We start from the raw sequence: 13,344 nt of genomic DNA, 5'->3' as shown, positions 1-13,344 counted from the left end.
TGCCCTGAACAAAAGCTGCTCCTCGGTGCCCACTCGCCCCATCCAACGCTTGTGATTTTAATGTTACAGCAAAAAACGAGTAGAAATAATTATACAAGTTCAAAAAGATTCAGCTATGTGTTTTTAGAGGGAGTATTTATATCAGATGAATAGGCCCCATGGAACAAAAGCCCGGGGTGTGACTACTCGCCCCAGCCCGGCCAGCCACGGGGGAGCCTCAAGGGGAGACAGGCAGAACTTGCTGGTCCAGGAACAACCATGAAGGAACAAAGGAAAGTTTTCTCCACTAAAGGAAAACCAGCCACTCCTGTCTTTACTTTGTACCAGATGCTGCCATGCAAACGTCCGACTAACGCCTTGCGCATAAACACTATACATGAATTAAGTTTTGTACGGTATACACAAAACATGCAACGTCCCACTCATATTTTTGTGCTTGTTGACATGCAGCGCAGCAGATAATAAAGATAATATAGATACCTTTCAGTTCAATTACACGAACTTAATAATAGTCTCCCTCAAAACTATAAAAAAAACTACCAAAGAAAACCAGAGTACAGGACCAACTCAAACTTCTTGCCGCTTACTCCCCTCGGCCACTAACTCATTTCTCTCTCTGGGCAGGATTAATTTAAAGAAGTGTAATTCAGCCCTACTGCAAGTCCGGTCATAACCATCGGGAGAGGATGGAATCATACATAGATAACAGAGCCCCAAACAGTTACTATAGGTCTTGACTAGAAAATTCACATATGCTTCCTTACTAATGAGACTTTCTATACAACAAAGTGAGGTTATTCTTTGTCGATTTATACCATAAGGTGCTGGCTATCATGTGTTTGAAGATACCCTAAACTTAACCTAACATAACTTAGCAAGACCCCAAACAGTTGCTATAGGTCTTGACTAGAAAATTCACATATGCTTCCTTACTAATTAGACTTTCTATAGTATAACGGTCAGGTTCTTTTTTGTCGATTTATACCATAAGGTGCTGGCTATCATGTGTTTGAAGACACCCTAAACTTAACCTAACAAATCCCCAAACAGTTACTATAGGTCACGACTCAGAAAACTGATATATGCTTCCATACTAATGAGACTTTCTATACAACAAAGTGAGGTTATTCTTTGTTGATTTATACCATAAGGTGCTGGCTATCATGTGTTTGAAGATACCCTAAACTTAACCTAACATAAGCTAGCAAGACCCCAAACAGTTACTACAGGTCTTGACTCAGGAAATTCATCTATGCTTCTTTACTAATGAGACTTTCTATACAACAAAGTGAGGTTATTCTTTGTTGATTTATACCATAAGGTGCTGGCTATCATGTGTTTGAAGATACCCTAAACTTAACCTAACAAAACCGAAACAGTTACTATAGATCTTGACTCAAAAAAATCATATATGCTTCCTTATTAATGAAACTTTCTATACAAGAAAGTGAGGTCATTCTTTGTTCTTTTATACCATAAGATGCTGGCTATCATGTGTTTGAAGATACCCTAACCTTAACCTAACAAATAACCAAAGTTACTAAAGGTCTCGACTCAGAAAATTCGTATATGCTTCCTTACTAATGAGACTCTCCATACAAAAAAGTGGTCATTTTGACTTATACCATAAGGTGCTGGCTATCATGGGTTTGAAGATACGCTAACTTAACCTAACATAACATAGCAAAACCAGTTACTATATATAGGTCTAGACTCAAAATTCATATATACTTCCTTACTAATGAGACTTTCTATACAACAAAGTGAGGTCATTCAGTTGTTGATTTATACCATAAGGTGCTGGCTATTGTGTTTGAAGATACCCTAAACTTAATGTAACAAAACCTAATAAACCCCAAACAGTTACTACAGTGTCTTGACTCGGTTCATATATGCTACCTTACTGATGAAACTTCCTATGCAACAAAGTGGTCATTCTTTGTTGATTTATACCATGAAGTATAAATCACGCAATTCACGCAATACATTTTTGGTAGGAATCCCGTACAAGACGGGAATCAGCACGAATTAATGGAAATGAATGACGTCTGGTTATCGAATCTTTATGACTAAACTTTTGTTCTCGAGGATATAACCCCAAATACAAACAACGAGGAACAAAACATGTGTATACACTACAGACCGTGCATCCCTTAACTCCTGTACATATCTTTGTATTTGTCCCACCAGCCGGATTAGAACATGGACATGGGACTGTTGCAATATTTAATATTAGAAATTGCCTTTTTTTTTTTACAAACAGTAGACTAATCCGATTCAGGTTGGAAAATCATAAATACTAATGAACTTTTACATAAATTACACTAATGAACTTTTCTATACATTAAATTTTATTATTATATATTCCGAAGATAGATTAATCTGTGTGGGCCCGCTCGCCATTCTTTTGCTCCATCGCAGCCAGGCCACAATGCTTCTCGCCATTCTCCTGCTCCACCGTAGCCTGGCCAAGGGGCTTCTGCAGGCACGAGGAGGTAGTAATAACAACATTAATAATAATAATTAGAATAATAACTAATAGAAAAACAAACAAGAAGCATCCTATCTCCGAGTATCACTGAAAATATGACGAAGTTAATTAAATTAGTGGAAAGTTGCCAAAAATAGCAGTTATGATTATAGTTGCATAATTTAAAATTCCCGATTTTAACAGTGGCACCAAACAAGACCAATCACATTTAGCCCCGTGGGAAGGTGGAGTCACATTTCTTGTTAATAAATTAAATGGAAAATGAATAACCAGAATCTGTATGTTCAAGGTTACAAAGTTCACCAACTCGTTACATTCATACACATTGAGATTTGGTACACTACATATACAGGTATGTGCATAAGCCACAAAAAATATTTTAGCAATGCTGACAACATTTCAGAGCCGTCCACTGACCAGTTTCATCCACGTGGCGCTGAGCTCTTCGGCGAGTATCGTGACGGCGCCCAGGAGGATGCGTGCGGTGGCCCAGGTCAGCCTCAGGGGCAGCAAGATCAACACCAACATCACCACCGGCTGCTGCTGCTGCCAACCCCAGACAAGCCTCCCGGGGCACTTTCGGCTTATCATCTGCAAGCACTCCATCTGGCGAGGAGACTTCTTACTCACTACTTAAAGGGATTTTTTTTTCTTGTATTGCTGCCTATAACACCGGTAGGCTTTTCTGAGGGGTCTCTTGGGCGGCCCCTGTCCATTAGTGGAGCAGGCGAATTTTATTTATAATGGCTGTCGTGATGTATGATTAGATCCTACATTTAAAAGAAATAAGACTCCATTCTTCCGTTTCTCCCTTATGAGACAGCTGCCACTAGTCCCCTATAAATTAAACAGTTGTGCTCAGCCTTACTGTTTTCATGTCCCTCCACAAAGCAACCCATCTTAAAATGTGCAACCGCGAGTGCCAGAAATTGAAGCCCAACCCTTAGAATAAAAGCGCGTGACACCCCCGCCCCCACCAGCAAATGCTTTCCCCGACTTACCACCAGATGGGAGGGCGTCGGATCGAGGGGACAGGAGGCGTGTAGGCGGTCGTGGGCGGCGCAGCAGAGGCGGCGGGAGGTCTTGGTGGCCAGGGCAACAGTCTTCACCACCATGCCGTCCTGGCGCTCGACTGGGGAGAAGGAAGAGTACTTTTGTCAAGCTTTTAACTGTCATCTTCAGGCGGTGCGTTTTCAGGCAGCTTTTATCAACTTTTCTTCCCAGCAATATCACCGTTTGTTGTTTCAAGCGGCCAACACACTAAACTCACAGCTGGGTACCATTCTCTTTTCCACACTGGTAACTAAAACTAATATCCTATCTACTGCCGGTATAGTTTAAAAAATCGCTGAATGTGAGATGCTGCTAATGACCAATCCAAAGCCCATGCCATCTTCAGATAGATTAATAACAAAACCGTGCACCTGAATTACTCAAAATAATAATATATAACGTATAGCAAGGTATGGTTTTGACAGTACATCTTAACATACTTTTACTTCAAATGATAACCAAAGCAAAACCCCAGAACCCATCATGGAACCAAGCAGTCTAAGTAACGCTCACAAACATGACAAAGGAGGAAAGTATATTGGCATTAAATCAAACTTTCTGCTTTACCATCATCACCCACGGACTCCTCGCCCCTCCCACCACTCACAAACTCCCCCACCCATATCCCCGTCCCAGCCCTCCTCACCCACCCCATGGACTACGGATCCCCCCCTCACCAGGCTGCTGCTTCGTGATTCTTTCCTCGGGCAGGTAGTGGTCCAGCAGGGAGTGAGCGGTGTCCAGCAGACGGTGGGGCACGCTGATACTAATTGCTACAGTCTGCTCCTTCACGGACGTCGCCTGCACCTCGCGAAAAGTACACATGACAATACACCGAGGTCTACACGGAGCCAGGGTTTATCATGCAGTTATACATACAGGAGCAGTTTCACTATTTTTGCATGGTTTGAAGACTATGTATAGGAACTCAATGGGTTAACATACAACGACATACATGCCACACTATCCTAATACTCCTACCTCTAGCATGTCTAATACTGAATGAATGAATGAAGGGAGGGAAACACGTTCATTATCATTACACTCATCTACTCAAGAACATCAACAGAAAGAGACCGGCAAAAACTGACCCTTTAAAATAGTCACTGTTACTGGCGGCAGAAGAAAGAGTACTATTGAAAGTAACCTCCTCACGCCTCAAAAAAGTATAAAAAGGGAGGCAATTTCGGTCCTCCATGTAAAAACCTAATAACGAGTGACCTAGTTCCTTCGGATGTAAGGGAACTCACGATGCGGCAGGCGCGGGTGGAGAGGGCGGCAGCGAGGGTGGCTGGAGGCTCGTCCCCGCCGGCCACTGTCACGAGCACGCCTTGCCGGGTGGCGCTCCGCATCTGCAGCGGAAGACAAAGAACTGAAGGGTAAAAAGAACCGTCACCAAAGTAGTAACATGGCAAGGAAAATCAGCACCAGTGCGAGACGAGTGAACTATAGGACAAAAATAATAAGACAAGCGCCACGAAAGTAATAAAACAGCTATACAACACAAGCTAGAGTGAGATGAACTGGAGAACAAAGAAAACAAGCAACACGAGTAACAAAAATAACACCAGCAGAGAACCGATGTCCAAAAAAGTGTATAACCAAGGCAGTAACGAGCTATGAAACACAGATTATAACTGAACTGAAAGAACGGTGTAGACATTTTGAAGAAAGCGATGCACTTAAGTCTGCTGATGAGGCGTAGGACAAAGGAAACTAATACCCAAGTAACAAAATGACACTAATGGTGGGACCTAAGAGCTGAATTACGTTGAGTGAAAGGTGTGGAGATGAGGAAGAACGAAATGATGAAAGATGCATGACAGGGCTTACTATCACACCAGCGAGAGGCAAAAGAGCCACAGAAATATGGGTTGTCTTTGTAATCAAGTAAACGAGTGCTGAGCAATCTAAGCCTGAATCGCGGGGTGCTGCACTGCTTACACCAAAATCCACTGAACCAGGTCTGGGGTCATAATAGCTGTCCTGTAACCCTAAACCATCATTGCATAACCACACCACATCGTCATCACCAACTGCCCCGCTGCCCCACCTCCTCCCCACCCGTACCTCCCCCGTGGGCTTGTTGATGGCGGGCATCATCTTTTCCACGGCGTCCAGCCACAAGCACGCCCAGTCGTCCAGGGGCTTGAGGCGCTCCACGTAGCCTAGCAGCGGCGTCGTCATGGGCACGGCCACCGTCGCCGCCGACTTCAGGGTGCTCTCCGCCACGCCCAGTGCCATGCCTACCACCCGGTACTCCTGCCAACGTTGTGTTTTCCAGGTTAATAGAGACAGCTACATAGAATTCTGTGAAATGCCAAATCATGATTTCGTCCCGCTAACTAAAACACTGAACTACAGTATATCAGTAAGTAATAATTTTCAAGAGTTTGTACAAAATTGCACCACAATAAAATTACGTATATCAGAAATACAGATGTTAAAAGCAGGAGGCACAAATCCATCCAACATCATCTCCCTGCAGCGGCAGTGGCACCAGCACACAAACACGGGTGTGAGGCTGACCTTGGACATGCTGTACAGGTGCAGGGCGAGGTCACAGGCCTCGCTGACGGCGGGCAGGGCCATCAGGCGCGTCGGGAAGGCGGGCCACTCGGCGCTCACCTCGTTGCTCGCCATCATCAAGATTGCTAATGAGGACGAAATATTTGTTAAAAACCTTTGGTAAATGATGAAATCTTACTTAACCAGCACTTTACGTCTGACATACCTTTAACTGATGAAAGTGTTGGTCTACAAATATGTATAACGTACATAATTCACACATGAAATCAAAAGCTTATTTTACTATGCATGACAAATTCTTTATAAACTACTCTCTGAATTATCCCATGAATTTTAAAGTTTAGTAACTTACAAGCTATAAAAAACGAAGCATTCAAGTAATTTTTTTTTAACGACCCTTTACTGTGAAGGAGAGACTATAAAAGTTGCGCCCAAGAAGGATGACTGCTGGCTCATTCGCACCTGGTAGTAATTATCTCGACCGATGTCTTGGGGAAATATACAGCATGCACACTGCACGCTATGCGAAGTGAAGACAGCTCGTAGGCTGTCTGGTCTGTCTCCATCCCCCGCGCCGTGAACTAACCGTGAGCAAACTAATGACCCATCTGACAACACTCCCATATTTAAACTGTGGCTAACAAGCACCCCTGATCCTACGTTATTAAGGTGTCACGCCTCATGACATATGTCCTAACCCAAAATTAAGGAACATTAACAAATAACGCCGCTTAAGAAAGCTGTCAAAGTAGAAAAATATTAAAATGAATTTCAGAATTTATTACTGCGCGGCTGAAATGGAATTGCCCCAAACTAAAACAAAGCTATATTTCACTTCGGTGGTTGAACTTTATTTTCGCCTCCCCGCCCCCCTTCCTTCACCTGGTGTTGCGCAAAACTGAAATTTCCGATAGACCTATAAAATATCCTAACCTAACTTAGTTGACGACTTAAATAGAAAAATATTGCCTCTTGCAGCCTTTTCCTAATCAAACAATAACCTTCGCTACCATGACCATACGCTGTAGCTGCATGTGGTTGGGGCGAGGGAGGGGGGGAGGTGACTGAGTGGCTAAAACCGAAAACAAACAAAAATGACGCAAACTCGTTTTTTTGACATCTTATGCTTGAACTTTAATTAGAAAATCTACCTTATAAACCTTTCGACAAAACTGCAGCTTTGGATTTCAAGGCAAGTTGTGTGTGTGTGTGTGTGTGTGTGTGTGTGTGTGTGTGTGTGATGGCACGCACACCACATCCGTCGCCCCGCCTCCCAGTCATACGCACGAGGCGGGAATACCACTTTGCTTCACGACTCGGGAAATTCATCACGGGCGGCAGGAAGCGTCATCCACATGCATTAATTACTCCCCTGATTCAGCCCGCCATGCACGTCGAACACTGCCCCATCTGCATCCCTTTGAGCTGTGGCAAGAGGCAGAACATGAAACCATCGAATGACAATTGTTTCCTCTTTTGATAATCTTTTCTTTCCTTCCCTTTCTCCTTTTCTTCCAATACCTCCCATACTTTAGCCCCCTCTTGCCTTTCTCCTCTAGGTACTATTTCCCTCTCCTTCCCCTTCTTCTCCTTCTCCTTTTCTTCCAATCACTCCCAATTTATCTTCCTCTTTTCTTGCTTATCTTATGCCTACTAAAACAAAAGTAAAAATGCTTTCTACTTAATCGTATTCAAGAGTTTTAAACCACTCCCTCGTATTCAAGGCTTCAGAGCACATCACGGCAGCTATATATTGACTACACGGTTAAGCCAAAGTTCCCCATATTCAATTATCACCTAAATGAATTTCACGCCCACAATCAGAGTCGATGCATTGAATGATTCAATTACTGATTTCCTTGATGGAACTCACCAATCAACCGTCTGCTGCAGAACCTCAGAGACTGGACACACGAACAGCTGGTCGACTCACCGCCTGACTGACTGACTGAGTGATGGGAGTGCCGGCCACCTCGGACACTCACGTTGCAGCGCCATCTGTATAGCCACGCTCCGAAACACCTTTAGTCGCCTATTGCTTATTACTTCTCTGATAAAAAACGCTTATTATGTTGTTGTTTGATAGATTTATTAGGCAATAGCCTCAGACATAATGTACAAGATCAGTTAAATACAATTGTGATCAAGGGCGGATTTTAACTAAACCAATGGACACACACACACACACACACACACACACACACACACACACACACACACACACACACACACACCTATTATTAACGCTTATTACTCCTCTGAAAACAAACAAAACAACCGCTTATTATACACAAATATATACTTACGAGTTCAACTAATAAAATGATGATTGTATAGAATGAAGGCATGTACAGCAGGGGTAAAAAATATATATCTTGGATTAGGTCACTGATTACTAGTATGATAGATAAGCCTGCCACTGTTTTCTCATTTTTTCTCATTGCTTTAAGGGTTGTTAGGGTTGCCCGAATGCCTCAACCAGTGCTGCGAAAGCTGTTTGGTTCCCTCGACTAATACGAATACACATACATCGTTAACTTCAGGCCTCACACACTACCAATCATTGTTGCGCAGTCACGGTAATTGTAGATAAGAACATAAGAACATAAGAACGTAAGGAGTCTGCAAGAGGCCGGTTGCATGCGTTGTGTGTGGCAGTGCTGGAAGGGCTGTGCTAATGATTTGAGAGTATGCAGCACTGTTTGATATTTTACCGTCAGGGACGACGCAATGATGGCAACCTTTGTCTACCACCTATAAAAGGGATCGTACGTGATTTTTTGTCTTTTCCGATGCCATTCCTTCATCTACTCTTTTCTTGTCATTTTCTTCCTTGGTGTCATGCTTTCCAGGGCGAGGGTAATGGCAGCACACGCGCCTCCTTGCTCCTCTTGACGAGATGAACCACACGCAGTGACCTATAGGAGTGCCAAGCCTCATTGCTGCTGTGTGGCCCAAAACCATTGATTGCACAACCATGATTGCTAATGTTGGGGCCTTTTCTCTCTCTCTCTCTCTCTCTCTCTCTCTCTCTCTCTCTCTCTCTCTCTCTCTCTCTCTCTCTCTCTCTCTCTCTCTCTCTCTCATCACTTGTTGGGTAATTGAGTCTCGATGTAGGTTTGTGTCTCACTCTCGTTGGTCTCAATTTTGTCTCTTACCGCCCCTGAGTGAGATGAATGGGCCGTGATGCTGCGGGTTGGGTCTAAGAGGTATTATTGTAGTAGTAGTAGTAGTAGTAGTAGTAGTGGTAGTGGTAGTGGTAGTAGTAGTAGTAGATGAAGTTGTTATTGTTTTTAGTTATTGATGATAATATTATTGTTCGTGGTGGTTGGTGGTATTTTTCTAAACGTCTGTCTGTTTGTGTCTATTTGTCTGTCTGTCACACACACACACACACACACACACACATGGACAACACTGCTTAACTGATATTTGAAAGGGAAGGGTGGCCCGTGCTGGCTGGCTTCATAACAACCACAACCACCACCACCAACAACAACACAACTACTACTACTACTACTACTACTACTACTACTACTACTACTACTACTACTACCACCGCCACCACCACTACCACCATCACTACAGAACCACAATGAACTCCTAGCCAAGTGCAGTGATGAAGATTAAGTGGGGAGGAAGGGGAAGGATGGGTAGGGTAGATACAGAGTTCGGGGGACGATGAGACAATTGGAAACCAGGGCAGACAATGGGGCAGACAGAGACGAAGGGGTGAACGCAAGCTGGGATACACTATTGTGAGGCAGTCAAGGTGAGGTTAGAGCAGCTGGCTTTGGGGGAAGAGAGAGAGGGAGAGGGAGGAGAGAGTGTTTGAGGGGCACCCGGTGTAATAAGAGCAGGACAGGTGGTGTGATGAGCGGCAGGTGGAATAATATTAGTACAGGTAGACGAGACAGGTGGGGCGGGAGGATATTTGGGTGGAGAAACATAAGGAGAGAGAAGAGAACCAGGAATAGAAGGCGGAGGAGAAAAGTGAGGAGGAGGAGGAGGAGGAGAAAATCGTTACCTTTATTGGGGATGATAAGAAGGTAAGAGGAATAGAGAAAACAGGAATAAATGAAAGGAAAGATAAAACAGGATAGAGAAACGTGAGAGAATAAAGGAGGAGGTGGAAGAAAGCAAGAGAACGGATGAAAAGGTGAAGGGGGAAAGAGCATAAATGATGAAAGAGAAGTACAGGAAAAAATGACGGAAGGGAACGGAGGAAAAACATAAAAGGTGATAGAGAATAAGGACGAAGAAAGGAGGAGGAAAACGAGGTAAAGAGGATAAGAGGAAGAAAGGGGAAGAGGTGAAAATATAGGATAAGAAGGAAAATTAAGAGAATGAAGAGGAAAGAGGTGAGAGAAGAAAATGAAAAGAGAATAAAGAAAAAAGAGAGGAGAAGAAGGAAAGAGAGGAGGAAGAATTTTATAAGAGATGAAGAAGACGGGAGAATACGAAGGAGATTGAGAAAGAAAGAGAATAAATATAAGAAAGAAAGGAAAAGAGGGAATAATGAGGAAGGAAAGTAAATATATAAGTGAAAAAAATAAGAAAAAATATAAACGGAAGAAACGAAAGAGGAAGAGGTGAGATAATAATAGGACAGAAAGAGGAGACAAAAAAAAAATAGGAGAACGGAACGAAGAAAAGCGGAAATGAATAAAGGAGAAAGGGACGGGAGGAGACAAGGAGGAAGAGATGAAAGAGGAAGAGGAGGGAGAGAGAAAAACAAAAATAGGACATGAGAAAGGAAAGGAAGGAGAGAAAGAGGAAATAAGGGAGAAACCGTAGACGTGAGACAGAAACAACGAAGGAAGAGGAGAAGAAAGAGAGGAAAATAAATGATAGGCGAAGAGGAGGAGGAGGAGGAGGAGGAGAGTAATGAGAAAGAAAAAGAAGGAAAGTAAGGAGTAGAAAGGTAAAAGAGGAAGAAACTAGGGAGGAAGAAACGAAAAAACAAAACAAAACTGAAACCCTCGAAAAGAGAAAAAGGGGAACAGAGGAAAATGACGAAAAGAAACGTGAGGCGAAGTTAGTTTTCATTGGTCATTACAAGAGAGGCAATGAGGCAGCTGATTGGTTGTTTGCTCGTGTTTCCGGGTGGCAGGCGGGTCGTGGCGGGCAGGCTGAACGGCGCCGCTCCTTTGTTCGAATCCCCGGCACCGTGACTGAGTGTGTGTGTGTGTGTGTGTGTGTGTGTGTGTGTGTTTCGTTTTACCTGTCTTTTCATTTTTCAATTTATGTTTTATATGAGCTTGTTTGCTTGTTGTGTACGTATGTATGTATGTATGTATGTATGTATGTATGTATGTATGTATTTGTGTGTGTGAGAATAAAATACTGAAGCAACTGCAGTACCATTGAAATACCACTGATAGTACTACCATTACTACTACTATCACTACTACTACTACTACTACTATTACTACTACTACTGCGATTACTACTATTACTACTACTACTACAACTACTACTACTACTACTTCTACTACTACTACTAATGATGATAATAATATAATCACCATGTTTCCTCCAAATCTAATTTAGATTACTTCCTAAAATAAATCACCAGGACGGGAGCGGCAGATTTTTCTTCTTCTTGTAGTGCTACGCGCCTAATCTCCCCTCCCTTATCTCCCACCTCTTTTTTTCCTCCCAATGGACTCCCCTCCGCCTTCCCTATTCCCCGGAGTCTTTTTTCACCCATCTTTTTTTTTCACCTTCTTTCCCCCTTTTGAGAGATTCCCAGCTAATTGCCCTTCTCCAGTTTTTCCTCGTATCCTTTCCTTTACCTTCGTCCTACTCCTTCATAGTTCCCATGCCGTAGGTTTGTTAATTTCGTTGTTACGGGAACACGCAAGGATATGAGGGGTGTGCGAGGGATCAGCCGGCAGCTTTCCCCCTTTTTGAAAATCGGCGTCACATAAGCTACTTTCCATAGACTGGGCACATAACCAGTATTTACCGACATCTTAAAGATGTCGGGTAGTGGGTCACTAAGTACATCCTTGCATTCCTTTAATACCCTCGGAAATATCCCGTCAGGACCTGGCGACTTATTCTTCTTAAGCTTATCTATCTCATCCTGGACTACTTGCCTGGTAATGTTTATATCCCTCAATTTATCGCCATCCTCTCCCTCGTACACCTGAACCCTTTCCGGAATAGTCGTTCGATCCTCTTGTGTGAATACTGAAAGGAAGTAGTCGTTCGACAATGTGCTCATATTTTCGTAATTGTTTGTTTTCAGCGGTCCAATTTTCTCCCTTGTTTTTGCTCTATACATCTGAAAGAAGCCCTTAGGATTACTTTTCGCCTCATTTGCTACTTTAATCTCATAGTTCCTTTTTGCTACCCTGGTGTTTTTCTTCACTAATCTAGATAGTTCGACATACCGGCCCCTGAGATGTGTTTCACCATTCTTTATTTTCTGATAAATTCCCTTCTTTAACCCTATCTCAACGTTGCTAGATTGTCGTACTCAGTTTCCCATACTTCCCGATTTCCAACCAAATAACTGTCTTCTAGGCCCCAATAACTGGCTTTTTATGTTGTTATGGCTGAAAAGGTTAATTAGTGGTGCTTCCTGATGATATTTATGGGGGAGAAGGAGGAAAATGTGATACTCCGAGTACGATAATCTGGCAACGGTGCCCTGTCTCGTGTTTTAGTCCACGAGTCATCCACTTATTAGGGTCATTTTTTTTTTTTTCTAAGTGTTCGCTGGGGTATATGCTGTCCTTGCCCCTCTACTATTACTCCAACTAAATTATTGTAAGTCATTTCTACCTGGTTTTCTTGGTTCTTCAACCCACAGTTCTGGACCTCATGAATCCCTAAATTTTCCCAGTTTACCCCTTCAAGATGTCTTCGAAGCCCCTCGTAATTTGCTCTTCTAAAATCTGGCACTAACACTGGGTTTGGTTCGCGGGTTACCGCCCAGTCTAAGCTAAAACGAACCGTTCTGTGGTCACTATTTCCTAACTCTCCGCCCACCTCCAACTCACGTAGCAAGTTTCCATTATTAGTTAGGACTAAGTCTAATATGTTATCTCCTCTGGTAGGCTCAGTAACTACCTGCTTAAGGAAATTATCTTGTATAACTTCAAGAAAATCCTCGGCTTCCAGGTCACCCACTAGGTCTTCCCAGTCTATATTCCTATAATTAAAGTCCCCCATTACGCAGACATTTTTACTCCTACTCGCCCTGCCAATCTCTTGTAGTAGTATACTCGTGTCCTGCCTATTAAGGTTGGGTGGCCTAT

At 43.0% G+C, this 13,344-nt stretch overlaps 1 protein-coding gene across 1 annotated transcript; it reads right to left on the bottom strand.

The window, feature by feature from the left end:
* Positions 1–2,049: 2,049 nt before the first annotated feature.
* LOC127000779 (uncharacterized) lies at positions 2,050–8,087 on the bottom strand. Its single transcript, XM_050864816.1, has 8 exons — positions 7,947–8,087; positions 6,074–6,198; positions 5,615–5,806; positions 4,795–4,896; positions 4,222–4,345; positions 3,493–3,623; positions 2,909–3,097; positions 2,050–2,479 (listed from the first exon to the last, which is right to left on the bottom strand). Exons 2-8 carry the CDS (start codon positions 6,188–6,190, stop codon positions 2,378–2,380), a joined length of 957 nt encoding a protein of 318 aa, XP_050720773.1. The 5' UTR covers positions 6,191–6,198; positions 7,947–8,087; the 3' UTR covers positions 2,050–2,377.
* Positions 8,088–13,344: the final 5,257 nt, after the last annotated feature.

Source organism: Eriocheir sinensis, chromosome 2, assembly GCF_024679095.1.
Source record: "Eriocheir sinensis breed Jianghai 21 chromosome 2, ASM2467909v1, whole genome shotgun sequence".
Lineage (NCBI taxonomy): Eukaryota > Metazoa > Arthropoda > Malacostraca > Decapoda > Varunidae > Eriocheir > Eriocheir sinensis.
The sequence above is the reverse complement of the archived record's forward strand: the minus strand, read 5'-3'. Positions and strand labels throughout refer to the sequence as shown.